The 26550-nt window shown below is 44.4% G+C and overlaps 2 protein-coding genes across 12 annotated transcripts in view; one reads left to right on the top strand and one right to left on the bottom strand.

The window, feature by feature from the left end:
* tex11 (testis expressed 11) overlaps positions 1–6690 on the top strand; it is a 37162-nt gene extending 30472 nt beyond the window's left edge. The window contains 11 exon segments of the mRNA XM_086105996.1: positions 1673–1726; positions 1798–1829; positions 1909–1986; positions 2064–2134; positions 2281–2394; positions 2597–2669; positions 2743–2892; positions 3575–3683; positions 3771–3891; positions 4879–5046; positions 6164–6690. Coding sequence (XP_085962122.1) covers positions 1673–1726; positions 1798–1829; positions 1909–1986; positions 2064–2134; positions 2281–2394; positions 2597–2669; positions 2743–2892; positions 3575–3683; positions 3771–3891; positions 4879–5046; positions 6164–6238 — 1045 coding nt within the window. The 3' untranslated portion in view covers positions 6239–6690.
* Positions 6691–7297: 607 nt separating this feature from the next.
* dlg3 (discs, large homolog 3 (Drosophila)) overlaps positions 7298–26550 on the bottom strand; it is a 101242-nt gene continuing 81989 nt past the window's right edge. For 6 of the 11 annotated variants that reach the window (XM_086101231.1, XM_086101228.1, XM_086101230.1 and 3 more), the window contains 11 exons: positions 24746–24860; positions 20200–20376; positions 19423–19498; positions 17417–17519; positions 12883–12924; positions 12583–12633; positions 11806–11907; positions 11547–11719; positions 11340–11449; positions 11164–11255; positions 7298–11084 (listed from right to left, as the gene is read on the bottom strand). In XM_086101231.1, the coding sequence (XP_085957357.1) occupies positions 10978–11084; positions 11164–11255; positions 11340–11449; positions 11547–11719; positions 11806–11907; positions 12583–12633; positions 12883–12924; positions 17417–17519; positions 19423–19498; positions 20200–20376; positions 24746–24860 (1148 nt within the window). In that variant the 3' untranslated portion in view covers positions 7298–10977. Of the gene's footprint in view, positions 11085–11163; positions 11256–11339; positions 11450–11546; positions 11720–11805; positions 11908–12582; positions 12634–12882; positions 12925–16002; positions 16049–17416; positions 17520–19422; positions 19499–20199; positions 20377–24745; positions 24861–26550 lie in introns of all 11 variants that reach the window. The other 5 variants (XM_086101233.1, XM_086101236.1, XM_086101237.1 and 2 more) reach the window with 2 other exon arrangements.

Genomic DNA, 26550 nt, shown 5'->3' with positions numbered 1-26550 from the left:
TCTTTTTTTTCGGCTAAAAACGCCTTACTATACATGGTCGTTTTTTCGGCTGAAAACACCTTACTCTACATGGTCGGGGGGGGGGGTTTCGGCTAAAAACGCCTTACTTCACATGGTCGTTTTTTTTTTCGGCTAAAAACACCTTACTATACATGGTTGGGGTTTTTTTCGGCTAAAAACGCCTTACTATACATGGTCCGTTTTTTTCGGCTAAAAACACCTTACTCTTAATGGTAGTTTTTTTTCGGCTCAAAACACCTTACTATACATGGTCGTTTTTTTTTTTGGGGCTAAAAACACCTTACTATAAATCACTGGTGTGAAACTCATTTCACATGGTGGGCCACATACGGCCTCGGTAGATGTCAAGTGGGTCGGACCATTAAAATGATACCATACTTTGCTATAAACAACCAAAACAATATGTCTTTCCTTTGTTTTGGTATAAAGAAGCACAAGAACATTTGGAAAATGTTGAAATTTAATGAACATATCTTTTACAAAACATTTCATGAAGCACCTTACATTTCCTTCAACAAATGTGCAATTTACTTTTATCATTCACATATATGCATTGCAACTGATCCCATTGATTGTACAAACTTTACCAAGTAATTGGTAGTGAAAAATATAATAATGTACTTTATGATTAAACAAGATTCATAAAGAAAGGAAGTTTTAAACCATTTACACGTGCATATAAAATCTAAATGTAATCCCTGCCTGCACCTTACAAGCTAAGGAGAGTGCTATTAAATGTGTAAATGTGAGAGTGCTCTTGATCGTCTGCTGTCATGAGTCTGTCTCAGTGACGGACTGAGGCTGCTGTTGTCTTCTTCTCTGGTCAAAAGAGTGTCCCCTCGCGGATACTCAATGATCTGCACCTTATTAAAAATATTAAGTCTGTGTCTTTTATGCATTTTTTTTATTTATAAATTATCCTGCGGGCCTGATTGAACCTCGCGTGTGTGTGTGTGTGTGTGTGTGTGTGTGTGTGTGTGTGTGTGTGTGTGTGTGTGTGTGTGTGATGAATGGAATTCCGCATCGGTGTGCAATTGTAAAACAAGGGTGTGTATTGAAAAAATATATCTGAAACTGCATTTAAGTGTGGCTCAATACTGGCTGGCCATATACGAGCCGGAGTTGTAAATTGATTTCTGGCCCAAATACTTCACTCCACAACTGGCCCTCATCTGGTTTGCCAGAGTCAAGCCAGTGCCTCTTTTGCCACTCCTGGGCCGTGTTCGGCCCACATGCATTATGCCAGTGCCGACTCAAGGCAAGCTGTGCCAGCTTCATGCCGAATCCGGGCCAGATGCCTTTGCTGACTGGGTAATTTTTGCCCCTTAAACTGCTTTGTCAGCTCATCGCTTTATTTCTGACATTGCGTCTGGCTTTAAGACCTAACAACAACAGCGACAATATATCAAACAATCAAGTGAAAACTCAGACTCAGAACCTCTCGACCGTGTGGCAGACAATTTCAGACATTTTGAAAACGTTTTTGTCTTGCTGAATTACAACTTTTGAATGTTCAAGTATTGGAGTGAGTTGATGCTTCTCTTTTTCTACACTTGATGTACGTCAGCAATATTCCCTCCCCATTGAAAAATGTGTCAGTTAAAAATGTTGAAAATAGCAACCGGCATCAAGACTATTCATCGATTTCCAGGTGTCTGGTTCGACTCGCACTCACCACCGTGGAAGCATCTGATGATGAGAAAAGGTACACACTCAATATCGATTCCAAACACTCCCGTCAACTTCACATTTGATACTTCTGGACAGGGACGGGAGTCTGGATGCGCTGCTGCCTTATTTAAAAATGGGTACGCGCACGTGTAGAATCTTGTCGTGTCCTGAGCCCATCGGAAGCTACAAATATTTTTTTGTCTGCCGTCATTGCAGCGCTGCAGAAGCTTTCACAGCGGCTGTGCATGACGGCGGAGCAGTGCACCGACGAAGCCAACTGGTTCAGGAAGATCGGTACCAAAAGACTCCTCCATTGCTTGTCGCTATCTGACGACAAATGCTAACACTTGGAATGGCGCGCATTCTCACAGCTTGGAACTCGGCACTGCAGTGTGAGAGCAACCCGGACAGAATGCGGGATTTCTTTGTGCTCTCCTACCAGGTCAGCGCACCTGCAGCACAATGCCTTAACTCACAGTTTCCGTTGATGCGGTTAGAGAGAGCAAATATGTTATTGGGGTTGTCCATCCATGCATTTTCTGATCCGCTTTATTTCACGTAACAATAATGAACATGCTTTTTGTCCAGCTGTCCCAGATGTGTCGTCCCGATCGCGCCATTCTAATGGCCCAGAAAACGTGTCTCCTCATGGCTGCCGCCGCCGCGCTCGACTGGTGCAGGGCCGCTCCTCACGCCGACCGGGTTTGTGTGCCCACGAATCTTTCCCATTGGAAACATTGTCATGAATTCATGTCTTCCAGGGAAGCATATTTTCAAATGTTTCCAGCATGTTCCAGTTTCCGTACAAATCACGACCGCATGACTGGCATCGAAAAGTGGCCGAACATGTTGAATACGAAATAACATTGGGCCTGTGGCGTTTATGTGTCCTCGTTCGTTCCAGACGCAAGATCTCAGTGGGGCTCTGGAGCACATCGCATTATGTACCGAGGTGTGGAAAACCCTGAAGGCAACAGGTAGCATGCGAGTTGTCTCAGTCGGAACTGAGAGTCACTACGAAGTGAAGAGAGTGAATTTATCCACGGACAGGAAGCTACCCGAAGGACCCGACAGACACGCTGCTGCTGCTCTACGAGTTTGAGGCACGCGCCAAACTCAACGACCCCGAGGTGGCCAGCGTGCTGGACTCCATCCTGGAGCAGGACAACGTGGAGGCCAAAGTGCTGCAGACCATTGCAGGTCAAACGAAATGAAATCTCTCGATATCCGCGGCTTGGAAGCACATAGCTCGCATCAAAAGTTTTCAGTTTGTCTCTGAAAGAATGCTTTTGCAACGTATAAATAGTCACCATGACGGTCGCGTTTGGCGCATTGGACTCACTCATCGCCTTCCACCGGGATCCAACAAATTTGAAAACGATTTTGTGCGCGTTGTCTGTTTCATGCAGGAATTGAAATACCAAGTGACAGATGCAAAAATTTAGAAAATATAATAAATGGGCTTCTGTAAACTCGCTACTCTCCATTCACAGCCATGTTGTTCGTGGAAGCAGTGCGTGTCAATGAGGACCTGGGTTACGGTCATTCTGTTTCCACTGTTCTTTTTTAACTTAGGTTGGATTAGTTCTCCTAGTCTGTTAGTTCCTATTACTCTTACTTCTTTACTTTTAAATGCTTCTTTTAACTCATTCAGTTCCAGCCAATTCTAGACCAAGTCTGAAAAGATGTTTAAAAACGTCTATGGGAGTGAATGAGTTAATTCTGCTTTTATTAGCATTAGCCTGAGTTTCTTGTTTTTTTTTTAATAACCTTGGCAGAAATGTGCTTCGAAAGAAAAAATCCTGACCCCCCCAAAAACGGATTAATCGCGCAGGAAACCTTCCCGTTGTTAAACTGGCACGACATTGCCTTGCACCTCCAGCTTTAGCCATGGAACCTCCAGCCCACTTCCCTCTGCTATGCAAGAAGGCCCTGAGGGTGGCGCTGTCCGTTCACAAGAAACAAGCTCAGGTGGACCCGGCGCAGTGCAGGCAAGGCCACCGCCAGCCACTTTGGAGCACACCAATCCCCCCAGCGTGAACCCCCCACCTCCCCTCACTCTTTTGTCTCCTCCTCAGCCAGTGCATCCACAGCCTCATCAAGCTCTCACTGCCCAGCGGAGCGTCCCAAATGGAGGCCCGCCTGCTGCACGAGGCCTGGGACTACTACGACGAGGCGCTGGCCATCATCGCCGCCTCCGTGAGTCGGCGCACCGCCTCCACGCGCAACATCGGTTTTTTGTGTCGAGCGGTCCGGTTTTGATCCATTCAATGCCCCGAGAATGAAACGAGAATATTTACAGGCATGCGCAAAATAGTTTTCACCCTTCCACCTGCGTTCAAACAAACTTCAAACGGTTGAAACAAACGTCAACCTTTTAAAAGACACTTTTGAAAGTATCACTCTCCTGCTCCCTGTGAACAGAGTTCAGGACAAAACACACTCAACCGGTCACCTGAATGAACTGGAAGGAATTCCTTCATTTTGTTTTGCCGAAAACGATCCCGTCATAATTTCATATTCAACTTCAGCAATACCGTCGCGTACTTTCATGAGTGTAAACGAAAATGCAAAACGAGATTTTTGGTCAAAGTGATAATTGTTGCGCAATGTGTAAATTTGCACATTCCTGTTTTATATATTTCACTCAACTCTTTGATAAAGGAGAAGCTACTCACCAGTTACTCGATACTTGAGTATTTTTCTTCACTTTATTTACTTGAGTTATTGTGTGGATTCCCACTTTTTACTTTTATTTTAGTCATGAGTAAAGTAAAAGTAGAGGTGGCCACCTCAGCACAAGTAATTACAATGCAATTTTATTTTCTTACAATTTGGGGGGGGGGGGGGGCATGACATCCCGAGTGAGGATAGATTGATGTGGTTTCCCCGTTTGGCCGTTATAATCAACCATGACTACCAAACCAGTTTGACACCCCACAATTAGCGGATGCTTCCATTCACCGCCCCTCTTCCTGCCAATTGCAAAGTCTGAAAGAGGCGGCAAATTATCAGCGGGATTGCACATCCCCCCCCCCACTTTTCATTCGGTGAGCCGCCATTCAAAGCAAAGCCGGAGGAATTCTGACAAGGAGGCTTCTCGTCTTTTGAAAGGAGTTGCCACTCGCTTTCCTGAAGGTCCACATCTTCCCCCATCTGGCTCTTTTTTTCGGATCTTTCCTGTAGCCGGACGCTCTTCCGGAGACGCAGATCCTGTGGCTGCTGACCCGCGCCTGGAACACGGGCATCCTGCTGTACAGCCTGGCGCGCTACATGGAGGCGGAGAAGTGGTGCGGCCTGGCTATGAGCTTCGTGTGCCACCTGGGACCCCTGCAAGACAGCTACAAGACGCAGGTAGGGGGAGATTTGAATACAAATAGTGCCGCTTTTTTTTTAACCCTCATATTATTATCTCTATGAAATATGGCAGCAAACTGATTACACGATTTGGACATTTACATGTCATCATGTACTTTGTATTTATCTTATTCCCACTTACAGCCAATATGGGATATGGGCATGATTGTCATCTTTTTTTTTTTTTTTTTGAAACACCACCACAACTGATTTGAAATGAAACAAGATGTGCTTTAAAATGCAGACTTTTCACTCTCGTTCGAGGGTCGCCCACATATGGTTGCTCGCCATATATTTTTTTGATGCCGTGACCGCCGACAAAAGCAACAGGATAAATTCCAAAGTGCTTCCGGGCAATCAGATGATCCGATCGTCCTCGGCCTACTGCTTTCGAACCTGTCGAATGAACGGACGGCGTTTCAGAGTGCAGATGGACAACAACCCGAAGCAAAGAGCGAAAGCAAGGTCAAGAAGTGAAATATTATGCAACGGTCAAGCGAGTCACCTGACCTGAATCCCATTGAGCATGCATTTCACTTACTAAATGTTGCAATATTTTCCAAAACCCCCAAAAAATACAAGCGCATCTCTCTTCCATAATGTGCCTCCTCTACTCGAGTTGGCTCAAGAGACATTCAAAGACCACCTCCGAAAAATGTAAATTAGTGATACCATCAACGGCATGAGGAAAATCAGTGAAACGCAACAAAAACAGAAAATCCAGCAAAGAATTCACCAGATAAATTCCATGGGTGTGTTTGTGAACCCACAGCAAAGGAATTATTCCTTTCACATCGACATGAACACAATACTGAACCAGTCCAGTCTCCTACTTCAAGACCACCCACACCCCAAAAAAAAAAAAAAAACCTTGAGGGAAAATGCACCAAAACAAGCAGGAACAGAGCACACTTGCAAGATTGATTGCTGCAAAGCAAAAAAGTATGACAAACCGAAAGTGTGATTTTCTGATAAAAGACGGAAGCACAATGGCAGCTGAAAGTCTGCGAATAAAACACATCTTGTTCCTTTCATCTCCAATCCGGCATGGAAGATGAGAACTGTGGCCGCGTCCCAATATTTTCGGACCTGACTGTGCCGCACGCATCCACAGATGACTCAGCTCTACAGCAAAATCCTGGACCGTCTTGACAGCGCAAAGAACAACACCTCATTCCTAGAAGGATAAGCACACTGGGGCAGCCCGTGGCTTTTCAAACCGGTGACGGATCAGAATTTGCTTCACAGCAAAGTTGTTTTTTTTTCCCCCTCCCAACGACGTTTACGTTAACCGTTACACTAAAAGCTGCACCCGATTTGTTGTGCAACACATATTCCGATTGTTGTACGCCAAGAAATGGTTGTGCTCAAGGGGCATGTTTGAATTCTGGAATGAAATTTGAAGAAAAAAAAGAGTTACATGTGCAATATGCAGAATTTCTTGAAAATGAATTCCCAAGTTCAGTTTTTAATGAATCGGAATTAACCGCTTCTGATTGGATCTTTGGTACACCAAAACTGTCGTGGGTCAATGCGACCTGCTGTGTTTAAATATTTATTTTTCAAGAATTGCTTTTGTGAGAATTGGAAGACTGCAGAAATCTGTAAGCATTTTGTTGTTGTATATTAATTGCACATTAAAAAAAAGGGACAAAGAAAGTTGACATTTCCGCTTAGTCCGTTGTGTCACCTCTGTGTTATAAAAATATAAAAAAAATTCTATAATAAAAAGAAACATCTATCTTTATTTGATGACATTTGATATTTTTCTAGTTTTATATTTTAACAGGGGGTTAGTTTGACCTACAAGAAAGCTGGGAACATGAGATTTGAAATCAATCTTTTGCAACATCGGGTTCGCTAACCACACACTGTTAGAATCTGCTAAATTATAAAATGGAGCACGGACAATTCATGTCAGTAAACCTCCACCAAAAAAGTTTCACGCATAATCGCCACAACTCAATAGTTCATAGTTCTCAGTTTCATTCATTCACTGTCACTCATGTCGAATCTATTTAGAAACTAGAAACAAAACTAGGAATTCAGTTTTGAGAGACTGTAAAAGTGTTTTTGGTGGGGAGATTTTTTGGAGAAAAAAAAATGCAATAGTGATTTCAGATTAAAAATAAAATAACAAACCATATTAATTTAGCAGAAAACAAGTAGACGTTTTGCTGTGTTGGGCCAAAAAAAAAAATCTGATTTGAGTTTGACCATCGTTGTAATAAGAAGCGTGCCAAAATCGTAACTGATTCACATATTTTATTTCCAAACAAATAAACTCTTGTCAAGTCCTCCCAAATAATAAAAGCCCAAAGGAGAAAAAAAACTTGTTTTATAATCGTATATATAGCAGGACGGCATTCACCTGGTGAACTAGGACAAGGAAGCCCGGTTGGGCCCAGAGTGTCCCGACAGGCCGTAAACGATCTGTGGCCACAAGGAGACAACTGGACTGTACAATCAAAAGGGTTCATGTTTGCAAGCACTTACTGCACACATGTGCCATAAACAGAACACCCCCCCCCCAGCCAAAAAAGCCCCCCTGCCACCCCCACAAAAAGTAAAGAAAATTATGTAATCTTTCGTGAGCCTCATCAATGATGCGCACACACGCACAGGTGGCCATCTTTTTTTTTTTTTTTTTTTTTATAACATCACAGCCTCAAAATGGAAAGAGCAGAAGTGAAGTCTTTGGGCTTGGACATGGCTGACTGAGGTTGGCGATACCGCAAGCGCTTTGTCATTAACAGTCAGCTTGTATATCCACTCCATCATGAATGCCGCTGCAAAAAGTTTGGGGGATCGGGCTTTGGCATGAAATGGCAGCATGAACCTAAAAAGCACTTTAAATGCCTTTTCGTGACACCTCCAGTCAGTTGTAAACAACCGATGACACTCAGCTCAGTGACCACTTTCATTTTAGAAGATCTTGTTAAGATATGAGATCAATACATGTATCTGAAATAAATCTGATATTGTTTATTGTAACGCAGATAATTTATCCATCCATCCATCCATTTTCCGAACCGCTTGATCCTATCCCAGCCGTCTTCGGGCAGTAGGCGGGGGACACCCTGAATCAGTTGCCAGTCAATCGCAGGGCACACAGAGACGAACAACCATCCACGCCCACACTCACACCTAGGGACAATTTAGAGCGTCCAATCAACCTACCATGCATGTTTTTGGAATGTGGGAGGAAACCGGAGCACCCGGAGAAAACCCACGCAGGCCCGGGGAGAACATGCAAACTCCACACAGGGAGGCCGGAGCTGGAATCGAACCCGGTACCTCTGCACTGTGAAGCCGACGCGCTAACCACTGGACAACCGGGCCGCCCAGATAATTTATTGCTTGTTAAAAAAAAACAGGACGAGGGCCTTAGATACAAATTATCGCCTATTATAATTAAAACACAGTAGTGGATAAAAATATAAATTTTTTAAAATCGTTCAGCCCTAGCAAATAATTTTATCAAGTGAAATGTTCGTTCAACAAATTACTTCTGCGCTGTTTGATTGGAATCCAAAGAAATGAGAGCTTTTCTAAAAAAAAAAAAAAAAGCTCAGCGGCACACTTGAATTGGGTGCACCTTAAATACAGTACTTTCTGTGTGCATTTGAATTTACGCGTATGAATGTTTTTAAAAAAAAAAAGTGAAGTAAATAAATGTGTAAAAAAATAAATGTAATTAGTGGGGCATACTTTAAAATGTAATCCCAGGAGATTAATTTGTAATTTTGTTGAATAGAATGCATTCATTTGAGATATGTTCCCCTAATGCCCGATATCTCAAACCTTTTGTGAGCATATTTATATAGATGCCTTTGTTGGATACACGCAGACACTTTGGCAAGAGGGCCTCCCCTCCTTTGACGGAGCGCTGACGTGTTCCGAAGGCATGTGAAGACTAAGAGCAACAATACAGCACTTTTTTGTTGTTGTTGTTGTTCTGTTTGGAAATTATAGCTTCAAACTTGACTTACCTGACATTTGTAGTCTTTAAAACATATTCTGCCCCAGTTTCAATCACACATGCATGAAGCACAGGTGAGGGAGGGGGTGGGGGTTATATGCTGGAGGGATGTGAGTGGGTCGGGGGGGGGGGGGGGGGGGGGGCTTATTTACATTGTACAGCGAGCACACCCTTTGAAACAGTCTGCAAACAGTTTATAAATGGCTGTGTTCCATTCGGTTATTCCCTGAACTCGGCGGAGGGGGATTTAGACACAGGTGATGACAGCTGCTTGTCTGGCAAAGGAGAGTAAAAGAGGACAAATGGAGGGATTTGGAGGGGGGGGGGGGGGGTTCGTGGGGGACCCAGAGAGGTCCAAGTTGGCACTTCCTGTTTGGGGGTTTTGGCTCTCTGACGAAGAAGGAGGAGAAAAAGAGAAGATCCCCTCTCACAGTTGAGCTTCACGATAAGAAGCTTGCTTGCGTGGGCGCGGGCGCCCTTGTCGTGCTGCGTTTCGGGCGGCCTCGCAGTCGTCGTATGTGAGATTCCTGAGCTCAGCCCAAACCCAAAGATCTTTTTTTTTTTTTTAAACCCCTCGACCATCCAGTTTAGTCGTCCAAGCATATCATGAATAATTCATATCGATAACACAAAGCTTTTAATTAGGCTCAACTTTAGTGTTGTATTTTCTTGGACAATCCAAAGCAGCTTTTTTTTTTTTTTTTAAATGGGCATGACATCCAGTACAATTAATGTCTTGTTCTACCCGTCATAAGGCTGCTACCATGGCAGCAGATAGGACAGTACCGTGTGACCAGTAAACCAGAAAACAACCCCCCAAAATCTCTTTGGAAGGCAGAGCGTGTAAGAGGGTGGTCTGCAGCTCCACACTCTTTAGTTTGTTGGGTTTGGGGAGTGGCGGGTCTGGGAAATACTAATTGGGTGGATCAATTGTTGTCGTCGTGGTGGTTGCGGTGTGGGGGTGCTATTGCACTCGGAGGAGGACAACAGGTAGTCAATTGGTATTGGATGTAAGGCAGTTTGGTGTTTTGCAGAGCCCACTTACACGTCTCCACCCCCCCCCCCCCCCCACAGCCCACCTTGACCCAAGATCAGCTCAAAAAAAAGAAAAAGAAAAAAGCACAAGCCAAAGAAAAAGAATCACAAGCCCTCCAAATAGACCATTCGAGTGAAGTGTAAAACTGTTTTTCTCTCACGCGCGCTCTCGCTCTCAATATATATATATTTATATGTATAGTAAAATCTGTAGGATTTTATTCATCTTGTGATGTCACAATAGAAATCTAGGGATTCTTCCTGTGGAGATGATAAATAATTCCCTAGAAACAACAGTACCGTCAGTAGGGCTCCGTTCATCCAGTCACTTTGGGGGGGAGGAGAGGACAAAAACAAAACAAAACAAAACAAAAAAATAAACAACCCAAAAGGTCTCATCTTCACGTTTTGTCTTTTTCAATGAGATTGGATGAACATTTACAAAGTGTTCCGAGTCGGTGTGATTTGTCTCTGTTCCCCCCTGCATCTCCTTTCTCATTTTCTGTCTCTCTCAACGTGTTCCTCACGAAAACATTTCCACCATGCGTCCGTTGACCAAAAGGAACGATTCTCTTGAACCCCCCCTGCCCTTTTTTTTTCTTCGCATGACCCCTCCCCAAGAAAAGACGGGTCTCCGTTCCAGTGTGTAATGGATGGCGTTGAGAAATTCATGCAGGGGGTGCACAGTCACAGTAATCAATGGTGATAAGACTTTGTTTTTGTTTTCCATTTAGAGAGTAACAGAATGATGACACTAAAACTTTATATGAAACATTGTTGTAAAAAGAGGTGCGGGGGGAGGAGTGGTGGTGGTGGTGGTGGGGGCATTTAGGCATGGCGGGTGCTTTGGGAGAGGGGGATTTTGCGGCGATGCAAGATGGTGGTGGTTGGCGCGATGGTGGGTGGCGAGCTCAGAGCTTCTCCGGGGAAGGGATCCAGATGTACGGGCCGGACTGCTCCTCGATGATCAACTTGATTTTGTTGTAGATTTCCTCTAGCGAGTCGCCCTGGACGATAGCTACCCATGCGCACACAAACACGCGCCGCACAGTTACGGTCGGTCCAATGGAAGTCAAAGAGCGAGAGCGGACCCTTACCTGTGAAAAACTCTCCAAAGTCTTGCTCCAGCTTGACGGCCTTGTCGAAGACTTTGTTGGCCTGCTCGTACGTCTGCCGCTTGTTCATTTCCCTGAGCGGGGACGTTATAGCAAAGTGAGGCGGGAAGTTGGCGTCGGCCCGGCGCCGTTGCGTCGACTCGGAGCGGACCACTTACATAAGGGCTTCGATGGATTTTGGTTTAATAAAGATGGCGATCGGGTAAAGTTGTGCTTGCTGCAGTCGTTTGATAGCATTGCCCGACACGTCCAGGATGCAGTGCTTCCCCTGTGGAAGATGACACACGCACAGTATGACCGGCGACGACAAAGAGGAGCGAGCGTACTTGCACAAATACGTCTGCGGCGGTGCCCGTTTTACGTACCCGTTCAGCCACAGTTCTGACAGACAGGATGCTGGTCCCGTAAAGGTTCTCGTTAAACTGTCCCGCCTCGATGAACTTATTGTCTTGGATGTCTTTCTCCATTTGCTCGCGCGAGCCCACAAAGTGGTAGTCCTGACCGTCCATCTCGTTCTCTCGCCTCAGACGAGTCGTGTCTGGCGGAGAGAAAGTCAGACGGGCTTCGTTTTGGCCCTTTTGTGCGGGTTCGTCGGGCGAGCGGACGTGCGTGCTGTCAACTCACGGGGTACGCAGGAGCCAAACTTGTGAGGGAACTCGGAGATGAGGTCGTCATTGACGCGGTCCTTCATGGGGCCCAGGATGATCACGGGTCTTGTGTAGTGGACTGAGGTTGACGCAAAAGCAACACAAACGTCAACGGCTCATTGACAGAAGCTTCAAAGTTGTTCGGCCCCGAGACAATTACATCTTGCATATTGAAGCAGAATCAGAATCATCTTTATTAGCCAAGCAAGCAGTTTGAAGCACCCACAACACAACTTTTGTCTTAGAAAGGTCTGCTAGCTTAATGCTAACAGATAAGGTGAACACCGAATGGGCTAACAAACTAGCATTGGTGATGTAATTGTCAAGCGTGAAGCTCTCTGAAAAACAACATATTAGGGTCACTTAGTTAGGATGGTCTTCCTTGTCTGATTGTTACATCGACAAGTATGTCAGTATGTATTATACAATTCCATCCAAAGCACTCAACCTATTTAGATACGATATAAAGAAATCAACTATCCGACCCTTTGAGTGGTACAGAATAAGAATGGATTTTTTTATGGAACACATTCATGGAAAAATAATAATAATGATAATAATAAATAGAGCCTACCGACATGCTGCAATGAAGCAGAGGCGGGGGTTCCACCCCAATTGTGATTTGAAAATTGCATTCCATGACAAAGATGATGCTGATTTGAATTGTACTCATTGTTCACCCCCGAGAAAGGTAATTAATGCGATCAACAAAAATGAGACCGTTTTAACAACACCCCAAGAAAAAAATACTCACTTTCTTGTCGGATGACTGGCTCGTAGGAGAGTATTGTGTCTTCCTGTCCCTCTGCGATAAAATGAAAAACACAAATCAAGTCATCAGATGGCCGCTAACACCCTGCTGGCGCGCCAACATGCTTCGATTCCTTGTGGCACGAACGGTGCACTCTGTTGTTTCGCTGCTCTCTGTCCTTTTCGTTGCAAAGACGACGACTCAAACGTGCAGGCTCCATTTTGTGGCAGGCTCCGAGCCCACCCTCAACATTTTGCAAAAGCAAGCGGAGAGGAGACGAAACAGTGCGCAAAGGCAACTCACTTGAACTGCTCTCGCTGTCGCTCGTGTTGGACGTCAGGCATTCTGAAAAGGGAGGAGAGCAAAGGTTGCAGATTAGCCAATTTGAGGGGAGGGACGATTTCAGCGTCCATTGTCACGTCAGATGAATTTCAAGGCTCGTGGTTGATGGTCGTAATCTTAGTCCAGTGTTTCCCAACCTTTGACCCGGGGCATATTTGACTTAGGGGTGCGGGAGGGTGACTAAATGAAAATGTCACAATAAGTACACGCATATGAAAATAATGATAGTCTCGTTTCAATTATCGGACTTCCTCAGGGTGATATGCGGGACTACTTGGCAGAACGCACAGCTATTACCATTCTAACAAGTCCCGATGAATCGGAAACAGCTGATAAAAAGCTAACTAACTAGCTCGACAATTGATACTTATGGCAGTTTTTATGGGGGGCTACATACAGCGGATATAAAAAGTCTACCCCCGACCCCTTTCAATGCTAGATTTGGTCATTTAAGAAGAAACGCCCAAGAAAAAAAAAATCATTTAAAAATGTATCCCCTGTTAAAGTGACCTATATCATGTCTTAACTAAATCACAGGTGTCACACTCAAGGTCCGGGGGCCAGATCTGGCCCGCCACATCATTTTATGTGGCCCGCGAAAGCAAATCAAAGATGTCAACTTTCATGATGCTTGCTGAAATCTCGACCAAACGTTGAAATTCTCATTTGTCATAAATAAGAGTGATACTGTAAGAATTTTCTTGTGACCAAAGCCCTCATGACAGTAACTTCAACAATAGTTGGATTAACTGTTATTCTTGACTTCTTTATATGGTTTCAGTCATAACGGCCCTACAGGGGATGCTGGACCTAAAATCTGGCCCGTGACAAAAATGAGTTTGACACCCCTGAACTAAATGATGAGATGTGGTTACACAAGTCTTCACATGCTTTTGCGATGAGGACGTGGCGGTTTTCAAATGTAAGCAATCACATTCAAACTCACGTGAATGGGGAGTCAGTAAACACCCACCATCATTAAATGTGCCTCTGATTAACCTTTCGTAAAGTTCCGATGTTCTAGGAGACTTTCCCTAATGTTGTCATATTGCAGATGAGTTTGTAATAACAGTGTTTTGGGATCATCGTTTTGAATATTATCAGGTCGCGGGGCCAGCAGCTTTAGCAGGGAAACCCACTCTTCCCCTCTCCCCAGCCACTTCTTCCAGCTCTTCCCAGGGAATCCCGAGGCGTTCCCAGGCCAGCTGGGAGACATAGTCTCTCCAGCGTGTCCGTCCTGGGTCGTCCCCGGGGCCTCCTGCGGGTAGGGCATGCCCGGAACACCTCACCAGGGAGGCGTCCAGGAGGCTTCCGAATCAGATGCCCGAGCCACCTCATCTGGCTCCTCTATTAGTACGATTTAAATACTGTGGGCGTCAAGTACACAAGTAATTCATGGCAGGATTGTTCCCTTTCACCGGCATAGAAGACGAACAACGATCCATTACTCGTAGTAAATAAATACTTTTTCAGCCCGATTCAGTGAAATGTGATGATTTCTCCACAGCCCGGTGGTTGGGAATCACTCTTCTAAGCTAACCAGAAAAGGAAGAAAAAAAAAAGTGGTCAGAAAGAAAGCAGAAGTCGTGCTGCATGTGGCAGCCATGCAAGTGTCAATAACAGGGAAGCGGTTTTCTGTGTGGGCAATCGGAAATCAAGCGTTTCCTGCCAAATGAGATGCAATCATACCCCAAACACCGTTGCCTCGTGCTACACATGTTATCATGTCGGGGGCGGTCCAAAGAAAACAGGGAGTGTGGTACTCCACCGACTGCTGGAGAGAGACAGCAGCCGGCACTTTGTTATTCAATTCAATTCAATTCAATTGTATTTATAGAGCACTTTCGAACAGCCATCGCTGCATACAAAGTGCTGTACATGGAGCAATTTAACATATACAATAAACAGTAAAACTAATCGGTAACAAAGACGGTAGAAAGCACCGAACAGTAAAACCAAGAACAAATCTAAGTCATGCTGAGCCGAATGCCAAAGAATACAAGTGAGTTTTGAGGAGGGATTTGAAGATGGGCAGCAAGGAGGCTTGCCGAATGTTCAGTGGGAGGTCATTCCAGAGAGAGGGACCAACAACAGAAAAGGCTCGATCCCCTCTGAGCCTCAGTTTAGTTCTTGGTACTTCTTTACTGGACTTTAGTTATGTCCGCGTTGCCGTGGCAGACTTTAGTTATGTCCGCGTTGCCGTGGCAACAGCCAGCTCCAATAACAGGGATACCAGTGAGCGTGTCACCTTTTTTTTGACACAACTCCCGTTGTTGTTAACCGACAGCCATTGTCACTCACAAGTGCAAACTGTTTATTCAGTGGACTTACCAAGGCTCTCTGGAAAAAAGTATTGGGACACGCTGAAGATTCTTTGCATTTAAGGTCCAGAAAGACTTTGTCGGGGGTGCACATATTCAAATGCTAAATTTGAGGATCCCCTCTTTGCAACCAAAGGCCTGATGAGCAGAGATCTCGAACAGGTAATCGCTTGTGATTATCTTCTGGTACAGGGTGTGTTCAATTGATTGTTATCTGCAAAGAAAACGGGGCAAGCCGACAAACTGAACTGTCCTCTGAACCACCATAAACAGAAGACCGGCACCCGAGTTCGCTGACCACCAACCGGTTCGAATTACTGTCGACGTTATGCTAACGTTTCCGTTCGGCTATCAAATGCCAGTGACATGCAGAACAACCAAAAGCTCTTCCACTAGATGGCAGAAGGCACAATGAACCTGCATCCAGCCGTCACCATTCACAAGTGAGAAGAAAAAAAAAAAGTTCTGTGTCCAACTAGACAGGTCTGCTTTTCACACTCCGTTAGTACATTTGGAAGTGAAGTGAGACTCGCTTATCTTTGTTTCAATCAAGGTTGGAAAAGACTCATTCAAGTCCATCAACTACAAATTCTCCAACTTGGAGGCTCTGCTGGCACTTTGGTGTCCCAATACCTTTGCCCGGTTAACCTGAATCCATATCAAGAGTGCATGTACAATGAGAATTTGGTGTGCCGCTATGACACGGCCCCCCCACCCGCCCTTGCTCGACCAGTGCTCAGGGGACAACCACAACACTTACTCAAACTCTTTGATCCATAAAAGTCATCGCTTAACCCCGGGAAGTCCTAGATGTCCCGACAGGTGAGAGCAGAGAACAAAGACAAGAGAAGACAGCAGAGAGGAAGAAGAAGAGGTTAGTGATAGTCGGGGCAGAGAGGAGGAGGAGTGCTCTGTGTGCATGTGCGGTAATGAGGCGGGAGAAAAAAAAATCATTTTGAAATCCACGTGTACATCAGTGCTTTGTGACATTCTTGTCCTGGTTCAAGTCGTGCAGCGGCCCAGTTGTTAGGAAGTGTGTTTGTGTGGCCGACAACAAAACACACAAGCATGCATGCATGCATGCGCACACACATACACACAGCCACCGACTCCTCTTGGAGGGCACCGGAGAGGCGGTCACATGTGGCAGAGGTGCAAGCTAAGTTAATCGGAGTCACTCTCAAGTCTTAAACTTCACATTCCACGTTACTATGGCAAAAATCCAACATGTCTGGTCAACACAGAATTTTAATCTAGTGGAGTCAAGTCATACAATCTTGCTCGGTCACAACAAAAATTTCCAACGCGAGCCACTTTGCACTCAGTAGCCGGACTTGCGTTAGTCTACTGTACGACATAACACTCCATTGTGTATTTTGTTATTGGGATGTGCGGGTTTTTGGGTTAGCCCTGTTGCTAGGCTAACGTAGCATATGGCACCGAAGATGTTGCTTTTCTATCCGTCATCCTTGTCTCACTTTTCTGGCATACGGTAACTAAATGACTATCATTTCCACTGTTACTCTATATTAACATCTGGATTAATCTCAGGTTGTTCGGTCAGGCCTGGAAAATTAGGCACAGAGAGGACGTGCTCAAGAGGCGACTCATATATTAACAATAATATTAATAATAATTAAATGATGTGGAAAACAACTGTAAATAGCACTGCGATTTATCCATTTTGTATTTATATTGCACTTAATTGAACGGTGTTTGTTTGTTTTTTCTTCTTCTTTCTGCCTACATTCTTGCTGCTGGAGGCTGTAAATTTCCCCAGTGTGGGACAAATAAAGGATATCTTATATATAATAAAACTGATCTTTTGCACCCGAGACCAGATGCGTAGAAAATCACGAGACTTTCAAATATATCCAGACAAGATTTGTTAAGTCATGTAGGTCAAGTCAAAGTCAAGTCGGCTCTTTCCCAAGTTTTAGCCAAGCAAGTAGCGAGTCCTAAAATTGTGCCCCCTTTGCCTTCACGTAGCCCGCGGCCCACCACTGCCCCATGAGAGCAACGCGTCCGTGGAGGTGAGCGAAAGGAAGGAAGGAAGGATAACGGATGGACAGACAGAACTGAACAAAAGTGTGAAAAGAGGAAAAGATAGGATGAAAGCGATGAGACCCTCCCCCCCATTCCCTCCCTGCCCGTGTGACGCAGCTGGTACTCACGTTCAGACTCCACCAACTCCTGCACAATATTCTCCTTGCTCTTGTAAAACGGGAACTTTCGCGACAGGTTGAAGCTTTTTTTGCGCTTTACTTTGACCGGCTGCTTTGTCCACGAGGGAGGCGTGGAGGGAGGAAGGGAGGCAGGGAGGGGGAGATGAGAGGGCAAACGCACACACACATTAAAAAAAACAAAAAAAAAACAACAACAACAACAGAATGGATTTCAATGACGGTACTCAACATGCATGCAAAACAATAAAATGGAATGTACGGCAAACATCAAATCATCATGAAATGAGAAGTAGATAATGGATGAATATTGAACACAAATGGCTAGCTTCCGTTTCCGAAAATACTGTTTGTCGTTCCAATACACACATGATCTAACACGTTTCCTCATGTAATGGCCGGCCGGCCGGTGGCGTAGTCGAAAGCTGTTTGAACATGTAGTTTTTGATATCCAGTATCACTGTTGAATATCCTTGATATCCAGCTTTAGGATCAACTCCTACGTTCTGTGGGTTTTAGATTTTTTTTTGTCCAAACAAATGTTCGTTTCCGCCCCAGTAAAAAAAAAAAAAAAAAAAAACGAAAGAAATGTCTGAACATAAGAAATGTAAAACTTATACACTCTTTGCCCTCACTCGTAGGACAATTCATTGAACTAGTAGAACGACTGTTTTGAATGACTGTTAGCCAGTAGTTTTGTGACGACCGCCACTTGTCGGCAACTGTTCAACTCAACTGCTGATAAAGAGCCAACAAAATGAGTTTGTAATTGAACCTTGCCAACAAACTGCTGTGTAACAGGTAACAAGTGTTCTAATTTACTAGCAAGATCTGCATACCAGTAGGACAAAAATTCACTCGGCGTAGAAGAAAATGTTACGAACGGGACAAACCCCTTCTACTAGTCCTGTCTAGTCATTTGACTGGTGTGGAGAATTTCCTGAACAAGTAAGGACAAAGAGCGTTCTAGTCCATGGACCTGAACCCTTTCATGCACCTCGTAACCTGAAAAGCTGTCCATTGTGGTAGCCTCTGTCCCTGAAGGTTTAAGATGGACATTGGGGATTTGGAATCGTTGCTCACTTGGCTTGCTAATGTATTAATACATTTGGGGGGGGGGGGGGGGGGATATTCAACTGTGATACTGATGTATTACAATTCAGGACAAGTGAAAGCAGCGTTTATCGTTTAAGATGGATTGATAAGATTCTCTCTCTTTTTTTTTTTTTTTAAAAGAACCGCAGCAGTAATTCTATTCGACACAACCATGGGCATCGATGGGCTTGCAGACCTCTCTGCGTCCGTGGTGCAGTTTTTTTTGGTATTATTTTGCCGCTTTATTTATGCCCCATCGGTTCTGCGAACACTCGTTACGCCCAGCAAGAACTTAAAGAGATTAGCGACCGGCATGATAGGGAGACCGGCGTGACGAGTCTCTCTGTCTCTTTCCAAGGTCGATGCATCGAGGGAGCTTACGGCTCACTCGAAGTCCTGATACGTTTATTAAAACACGTCAGTCTACGGGCATGATGTGATATTTATTCATTTGAGCCTTCATTTGGGTGAGTGCTGATTAGATCAGTTGGAAAACAACCTTTGCAGAGCCAAGATGCCCATTTTCCATGACAAAATTCAAACTGTTAATCGGTAAACAAAAAAATTTTTTTTTTAAAGTAGAATTACTGTACTGAAATAATGATTTTTGTCTCCTCTTAGTTTAGTCTCAAATATACTGTAATGCCCTTCAAAATGATGTCATTGCATTATTTTTGCTCAACATTAATCACTATATCAGTAGCATTAAAAAAAAAAAACTGGCGTCCACTTGCCTAGAGGCCATTATTTGAGGAAGCGCAGTACACACATACTCACCGAGTGCAAAATGTTTTTGGTGTAGCGTGTGACTGGCGTGTGTCGTGCGGTTGTATTGTGGCAACATGACGGCTCCTCGTGTGGGCTTTCCTAGCGTTCCCACGCGGCTCCTCCACTCCACTTACCCTGTTGGACTCAATCATGCCTGTCCGGGCGTGGAACTTGACTGTTTTTAACCTGGCCCGCTCCTTCTTTTCCACTCTGGACAGAATAATTTTAAGAAAAGAAAGTCTTGCTGTCAAGCGGCATTGAGAGCACAAAGCTGTGACCAAGTCTTCTTTTACCACTCAAAGAAAATCGAAAGAATCAAAAGATTTGCTGTCTAAACAAGACACAGGAAAGCTGATTCACATGTTCCTGTTCAGATTAGACTAGTGTGTGTGTATGCTTTTTTCTCTCCCCTTTTTCTTTTTTGTACTCACCAGGCCAGGCCCCGCCTATTTGAAGCAGACACTCCAAGTCACAGACACTACAGTAGAAAGTGAGGCTTGCAACCCCAAGTGTACAAATAGCTACAGCTCATGCGGACATTGTGTTGACTGATCCAAAATAAATGTAGATCCGATTTCTCGATTAATCAACGGGATAATCAGTCCAAGATGTGAAAATATTCAATGGTTGTAGCCTGAGATTGGACATGCATTTAAAAGTTTACAGCAAGTCAAAATAAGCTCTCTTGCTCAGGTTAAAGTGCTTTTCAGATTCATTAGGTATCATTTTTCACCATCTTACGTTTTTTTGTGTGTGAGCCAAAACATGCTAATCGACATGCTATGACATTTTATGCTTTCGTGTTTTCATTTCATCGTGTTTTTCCTCATTATTCCTTCGCCTCAATTTTCCTTCTGTAGGAGTGCCACTCAACAGATGCTTTGCTTTTTTCAACAGAAGCTCAAATGCACCTTTTCTTGCTGGGAATGACCCCGATCTGCTCGCTCTCCCCGTGAGGTGTCACCAGCCTGGCCTGCCACCACTCGTCATCGGAAGCGTTGATCACATGGAGGATGTCGCCGTAAGAAAAGCTTAGCCCTTGGCTGGGCAGGCAGCTGTCCCTCGTCCGGTCGTAGTCGAATAAAGCTCTGCAAAGAGAAAGACAAAAAAGAAGGCGTCGTTTTTTTGTCTTTTGGCAGATGGGGTATGCGCAGCATTAATGTGGGCTATAATCTGGTTCAGATGTTGTCTGACTGAGATTTTTTTCACCACAACCGCTTGTTTGTTGGGTGTGGTGGATGCTCAAATCACAAGTCCTATGAAGTCAGGAATCGGGATTTGTAACAAGCCCCAGTGCCAGATTTTTAAAAACTGAAATATCAATTAGCTCCACCCTAAATGATTTTTCTCTGAACGGTCTTGGAAAAATTACTCAAATTAATTTTACGATTAATTTAGGCTACATAAGGGTTATTTTAGACTTTCTACCTCTCGAATGTCACTTTCAACAAACAATGAAATAGCTGTTCATCAAAGGTTAGGGTTGGGGTGAGGCGAGCCATCTCGCTCCACCGCAGCGCTGAGCGCGGGGAGGCAGCTGCGACTCCTTTCTGCACCAATGCAGTGCGATTATATTACGACGAGGTGTGTAATATTTAGAAATGTCCATCGTGCCCGATGATTTTGATCATGTTATTTGGTTGTGTGAAATCAGTATTTGTGTAACGTGGCGGCGACTCCGCCATGCCAGCGCCCACCTACTTGGGCCTCCAAGCCACGCACGGGCCACAAAGTCAGCAGTTGAAGGCTCCGAGAATTGAGGTTTTCATATCGTACACTCACACGGCGAAAGCTGGCGTCATTTACATTGGTTCAAACGTAGCAGCTGAGCGTTTCACTCCAGACGTGACTAATCGATTTACACTACAACCATTACACGGACCTAAAAATTTAGGAAATCTTGGGTCGAATGGTTATGCCTGGAGACGGAAGGAGGAATGATGTCGCTGATCATTGCTCATTGCCACAAGGGCAAGCAATCATTAAAATGTCGGGGGAAACACAAGCAAGTTGAGCAAACATAGAAAATGTGCATCTCACCTCACAGACGTATGCTGTAACATAAAAGCTCAAGTTTTTTGTTCCGAAATAATTGTTTGAATAATGTTCCATAGGGTAACAGTGATTTGTTCCAATTACTTGTTTTTCTATAACCTGCTTGCTTTCTTTTAAAATTAATTTCATTGTAGTTGCAAGCTATGTCTGTGCTTGGTGGTTGCGCCTTCTCGGCAGCATGGGTATACCAGCACTGTTTTTGCCTGGGAGGAATGTCGGCGCCATTTGACTGATGGACAGTCCTGGGGCGCTTGTGTCTTGCGCCTGTTATGGGCTTTGTTCAGCGGAGAGATCGGTGCTGTTGAACGGTCTGCGGCTGGATGGATGTAAGGCTTGAGGAGCCGACGATGAGAAGAAAGGAGCGTTAGCGCGGAGCGCCGATGCGGATGTGGAACTGGGAGTCGCGGCTTGGAATTGAAGTGGATTTACATGGGACAGGAGATGTGAGCCAATCTCTTTTTCGTCAATGGATGCTATAGCTTCGTGTTTGCTTTCAAAACTTAGATTGTAGCAGACGTGTGCGCATTTTCAGCATGACGTCTCTGATCCACTGGTGAAAGGACACTTTGATCCTCTCCTCTTTCATCTATAACTGCTTCAGACAACAAAGTGTATGCAGAAAAGTGGTGAAGATTGCACGACTGTCTGTGTCATACGTGTTGTGTTGTGTTATTTTTGTTATTTTGACTTCAAAATGGCGCCGCGTGAGTGGCTGCCTTTCCAGCAGCTCCTATATTTTGTTGTTCTACTTCTTCCTTTCATAACTTTGCTGCTGTGAATCGGGAATTTCTCCATTGCGAGATTAATAAAGGTTTTCTTATCTTATCTTAGTGCGCGCGTGCACACACACACACACACCCAAAAACAATGGCAGTGCATGCTTTGCATTGGCACGGTCTCCACTCTCTGTGTTGTCAGTCTAAACGTGTCATCATGTTACAAGACTGCACATTCTTCATACCTGCTTTGCAGGTTCCAACTCAACTGGATCAACTACAAGATTTTCCATTGCAATCCCAATTTATTTACAAAGCACATTTAAAAACAGCAGGGTTGACTGAAATGCTGTACAATTCATTTCAAACTGGGGATGTACTAATATCACTTTTTAAGAGTATCTTTCAGTGCTTGTCGAAACCAAGTATCGATACTCGCTACTGTCATTACATTTTACAATGTAGTGATGAAAACGCAATCCATTACTCTGTAGGCTGTAGCACAAGCACTGTCATCAGTTACATGGCGTCACAGACTGAACAAGTCATGTCTGGTGGATATGCATAAAGGAGAATTATAAGACAGTAGCTGGAATGCTACTTTATCACATCCCCAAGCCACTTTGGTTCTTGCAAACCCCACCTTCCTGCTGCTTCCACTTTCTCCGCGGGCCGACCAGTGGTAAGGCGACTCGTGGCGCTCGTGGCTGGACTGCTTTATTGCGTTTCGCCCCCGCTTCAAAGCTCACCTTGCAGGATCAACGCCTCCACATTCCTGAGGCTGGGCCAGCGGGACATGCATCGGCTGGATAGCGAGACGGCTTTTACAACATTGCTGCATTCTTACTAAGCCGCGCAGGCTAGGCCCTACTTGCCTCTCATAAGAGCCCGGATACAAAGACGAATCCAACGCAATCCAGCCTTGTATGCAGTGGGCCAGTGTTGAGTGCAGGGGGGGACTCAAATAACTTGGGCGTAGCGGAGTTACGCCACACAGCGCTTTCACTTTGATCACCTTGACTCTGGCGTGACTCACCAGTTCCACCGCCTCTGTTTGTCGTTGTATTATGACAGTAACCACTGTCAGTCTACAATGTGATGTCATAATCGATGTGGGCTTGAAAGGAAGGAGAAGCAACGCCTTTTGAGCAGGGGAAAAAAGGAAAATAATATCCATGAACGTCACATGACCGAAACCGGAAAACAGGTGAGCAGGGGCATTTGCTACGCAAGGCCAAGGGCGCTTCCAAATCAATTTCAGTCGACAACAGAGGTCTATAGAATGTCAAAATGTCAAACTAATGCGGCAAGCAGCCACCATCTTTAAGGAATGTTCTAAAAAAACACAGAATGAGCACTTTAAATGCCTCTGAAACCCTCCACAACGAATAAATTCATGAAACAAAATGGCCTGCGTAAGTGCATGACCTATTCTATTGCTCACTGCTCTTCTCACCAAATCTTCCATTTGCGCTAGTTTAGTCAAGTCTTTAGGGCAAATGTCGGCATTTGAAACATCTCAGTCATTTCAGCCTGCATTCAATTGATTGCTGTCACAAACTAATCCTTTAAGAATCGGTTGCTCTGCCAACTCTGCTTTTGCTGTAATGCAAAACAATATATATAATTTGTTTAAAAATATATTTTAAAAGTTTTGAGTTTAGTGTCAACCAATGATCGTGGTCGACAATAGTTTTAAATGAAACTTGCATTCATCTACTTCGTTCGAATTCCACAAAGTCACTATCAATCAGAATACCCTGTTGAGACCAGTGGGGGCACATAGAGAAAAATGACTGTGGCATTGTGGGGCTTCCATTTTGACCAGAGTGACTTTCACTGGCTGCTATTGAATTCAAGTATTTAATATTTAACCTTACACACACTATGTGTCCATTTGGCTTTTGAGAAGAGATCTTAACACACGCCCATTTGCCACCAAACAACCCCCTCAACCTTATCGATTTTGAACCCACTAAAAAGTCCAAACATTTTCAGGCATGAAGGGAGATCCAGCACAAATATTTTGTTTTACAAATACTTCAGTACATTTCATTTGTACCTGCGGCTAAAAAGTGAAGCGTGGAGAGTCTTTGTTGCCGCAATGTACAATTACAGTTAACGGATAGGACGACAATTGCCAATAGCATCTCAAATATCCACATGCTCTCCTTTATTTCTTGTCCATTTCTTCCTTTTGTGTGATGCGTCACAGACATATCAGAGCTTTTCATCGGTCCAAAGCTAAAATCGGGAGAAGCAACCAGTTTCTGTTTTATTATACAGTATATGTAGAGGAATGCCATTTGGGTTAAAAATGATGGATGACTGAATTATTTGCAGTTTATTTTGCAGACCCCAAGCTACAGCTCACAAGCCCCCGCCCCAGTTTCAGGACCACTGAAGTGGAGACTGTGCTTATTGACTACCATGTCCTGGAGAGAATGGAAAATACTTTTGTCCCATTTCATAGTTTGCACTTGGTGGTTGACTTTATTTGTAGGCTGGAATGAAGCAAGAGGCTTCACCATTTAATCCTTGCCGGGCAACAGCGTGTCTGCTTTTGACCCCCCCCCCCCCCACCCTCCCATTACCCAGGTTTCCAACAGGCCAGCCGTGGTTCATTAATGCGAGATTAGGTTTATTTCATATTTAGCCGAGGTTGAGCGTGCATCCTCCATCTTACCTGACGTAGAGGGAGCGTTTCTCGCTGGTGCGCAGGGAGCCGGATCCTGAGCTCATGCTGCTGTTCATCATCTGCTCCCTCAGGTCGTGGATTTTGGACTCAAAGCGGCTGTACTCTGTGGTGGGGTTGGAGGGAGACAAAAAGTTAATAAAAAAAAAAAAAGTTGACAAATGTAACCAAAATTCGCCTGGAAGAAGCTACTCCAACATGAGGTTGTTTTGTTCTTTTTTCATCTTGACAGGATATTAACAACTTGTTGCACGTGATATACACAAAGTACAAAGATTGTACACCAAGACTAAACTGTCCATAGCTGTGAATGTGAAGGATTAACTGAATGACTGGCGACCAGTCTAGGGTGTAAACCACTTCTCACCCAAAGTCAGATGGGATAGGCTCCAGTTATCCACAACCGCTAATGACGACAATGGCTATAGAAAATGGATGGATAGCATTCAGAAAAAAAGTGGTTGTGATAATCAGGTGTAATATAAAGGGGCTATAAATTCTGTGTTTTGTGGGTGGTTTCAATGGCAAAAGCGTCTCAGGATGGAGCCGAAAATGAATAAAGGAAAATTGAATGAAACCTCGCATTGATTAATGACCCCCGGAACAGATGGTTTATCACAGATATGGCTAAAGCATACGCCGATGTCCCATAATAGGTAATTAATTACACATATTATACAAATTAATGAAGTTCAACATGGGCTCTTTAGCATGGTTCAATAGGGGGACTGGGGGAGGGGGCAGGAAGGCCACCAACAACACTGCAAGCGTGCACATTCGTCATAAGAGCACAAATACAGTCGTGCCTGGTGATGAATGACTTCACCCGAGCTGGCTCATTAATAAGGCTCTCACTGGAAATGGAACACCGGCTGATCGGATTTGTGCGTTCATTTCGTATCCTACTAGTGAGCTGAATACTCCAAGTACCGGCACGCTCTTGGCACCCACAAAACAGTGCACGAGTACGACAACTGTCATACGTCTGACGTATTTTCCACTACTTCTTGAAACTTCTGCAGACTTAAGAGTATAGATTTGGCATGCGAGTATGACAAGACATGTTGGTCTTGAGGAGACTATACACTAACTGACACGTGCGTGCTACTTGTGAGATTATACAATTCTGCTAATTATCATCTAGTGCTTCACGAGTAAAAGTGTTTTTAATAGAAATATTTATTGCAATTATGATCCCAGCAGCGTGACAGTTTTGGTTGTATTTGTTTTTTTTTCAATGACTGTTAAATATTGAAGACATTTTTCACAAAAACATTTCTCACACCAATACCAACGGTAATTCTGACTTAAAACTATATTAGTGTAGGTAGGTGAAAGACTACGTCATGTTCCAACCTCGGGTTACATCGACGCCGTATATAAAACACGCCTGGTAGGAGCCGAACTTCCAGTGTAATCATAAACAGCCGCCAACGCTTCCTGTACCACTCAAAGTCCAGACGGCAGCAGACAGGTAGCCTCGAAAAAGCAAACATCCACGCTTGTGAGGATGACCTCACAGGAGTTGCTCACACTCTTTTGAGCAGGTGCAAAAACAAAATGGAGGTCATAAAAGACAAAACTCCCCTGAAGGGCTGCTGCTATCGTCACCCTGGTCTGAGCAACAGGAGGCACCAAGGTGAAGTAACCAGACACCTGTTGGCTGCCACAGCCCAGGAAACACATTCAACTGTGGACTGGGGGGGGAAAAAAGGGTGATTCAGGCTGTTGCACTTGCAGTGGTGGGAAGCAGCGAAACACAAATACTTTAGCCAGGTACTAAAAGACTCTGGAAA

Source organism: Hippocampus guttulatus, chromosome 2 (genome assembly GCF_054856545.1).
Source record: "Hippocampus guttulatus isolate MCC_2025c chromosome 2, RoL_Hgut_1.0, whole genome shotgun sequence".
Lineage (NCBI taxonomy): Eukaryota > Metazoa > Chordata > Actinopteri > Syngnathiformes > Syngnathidae > Hippocampus > Hippocampus guttulatus.
Note: the sequence above shows the minus strand (reverse complement) of the source record. Positions and strands in the feature narration are given on the sequence as shown.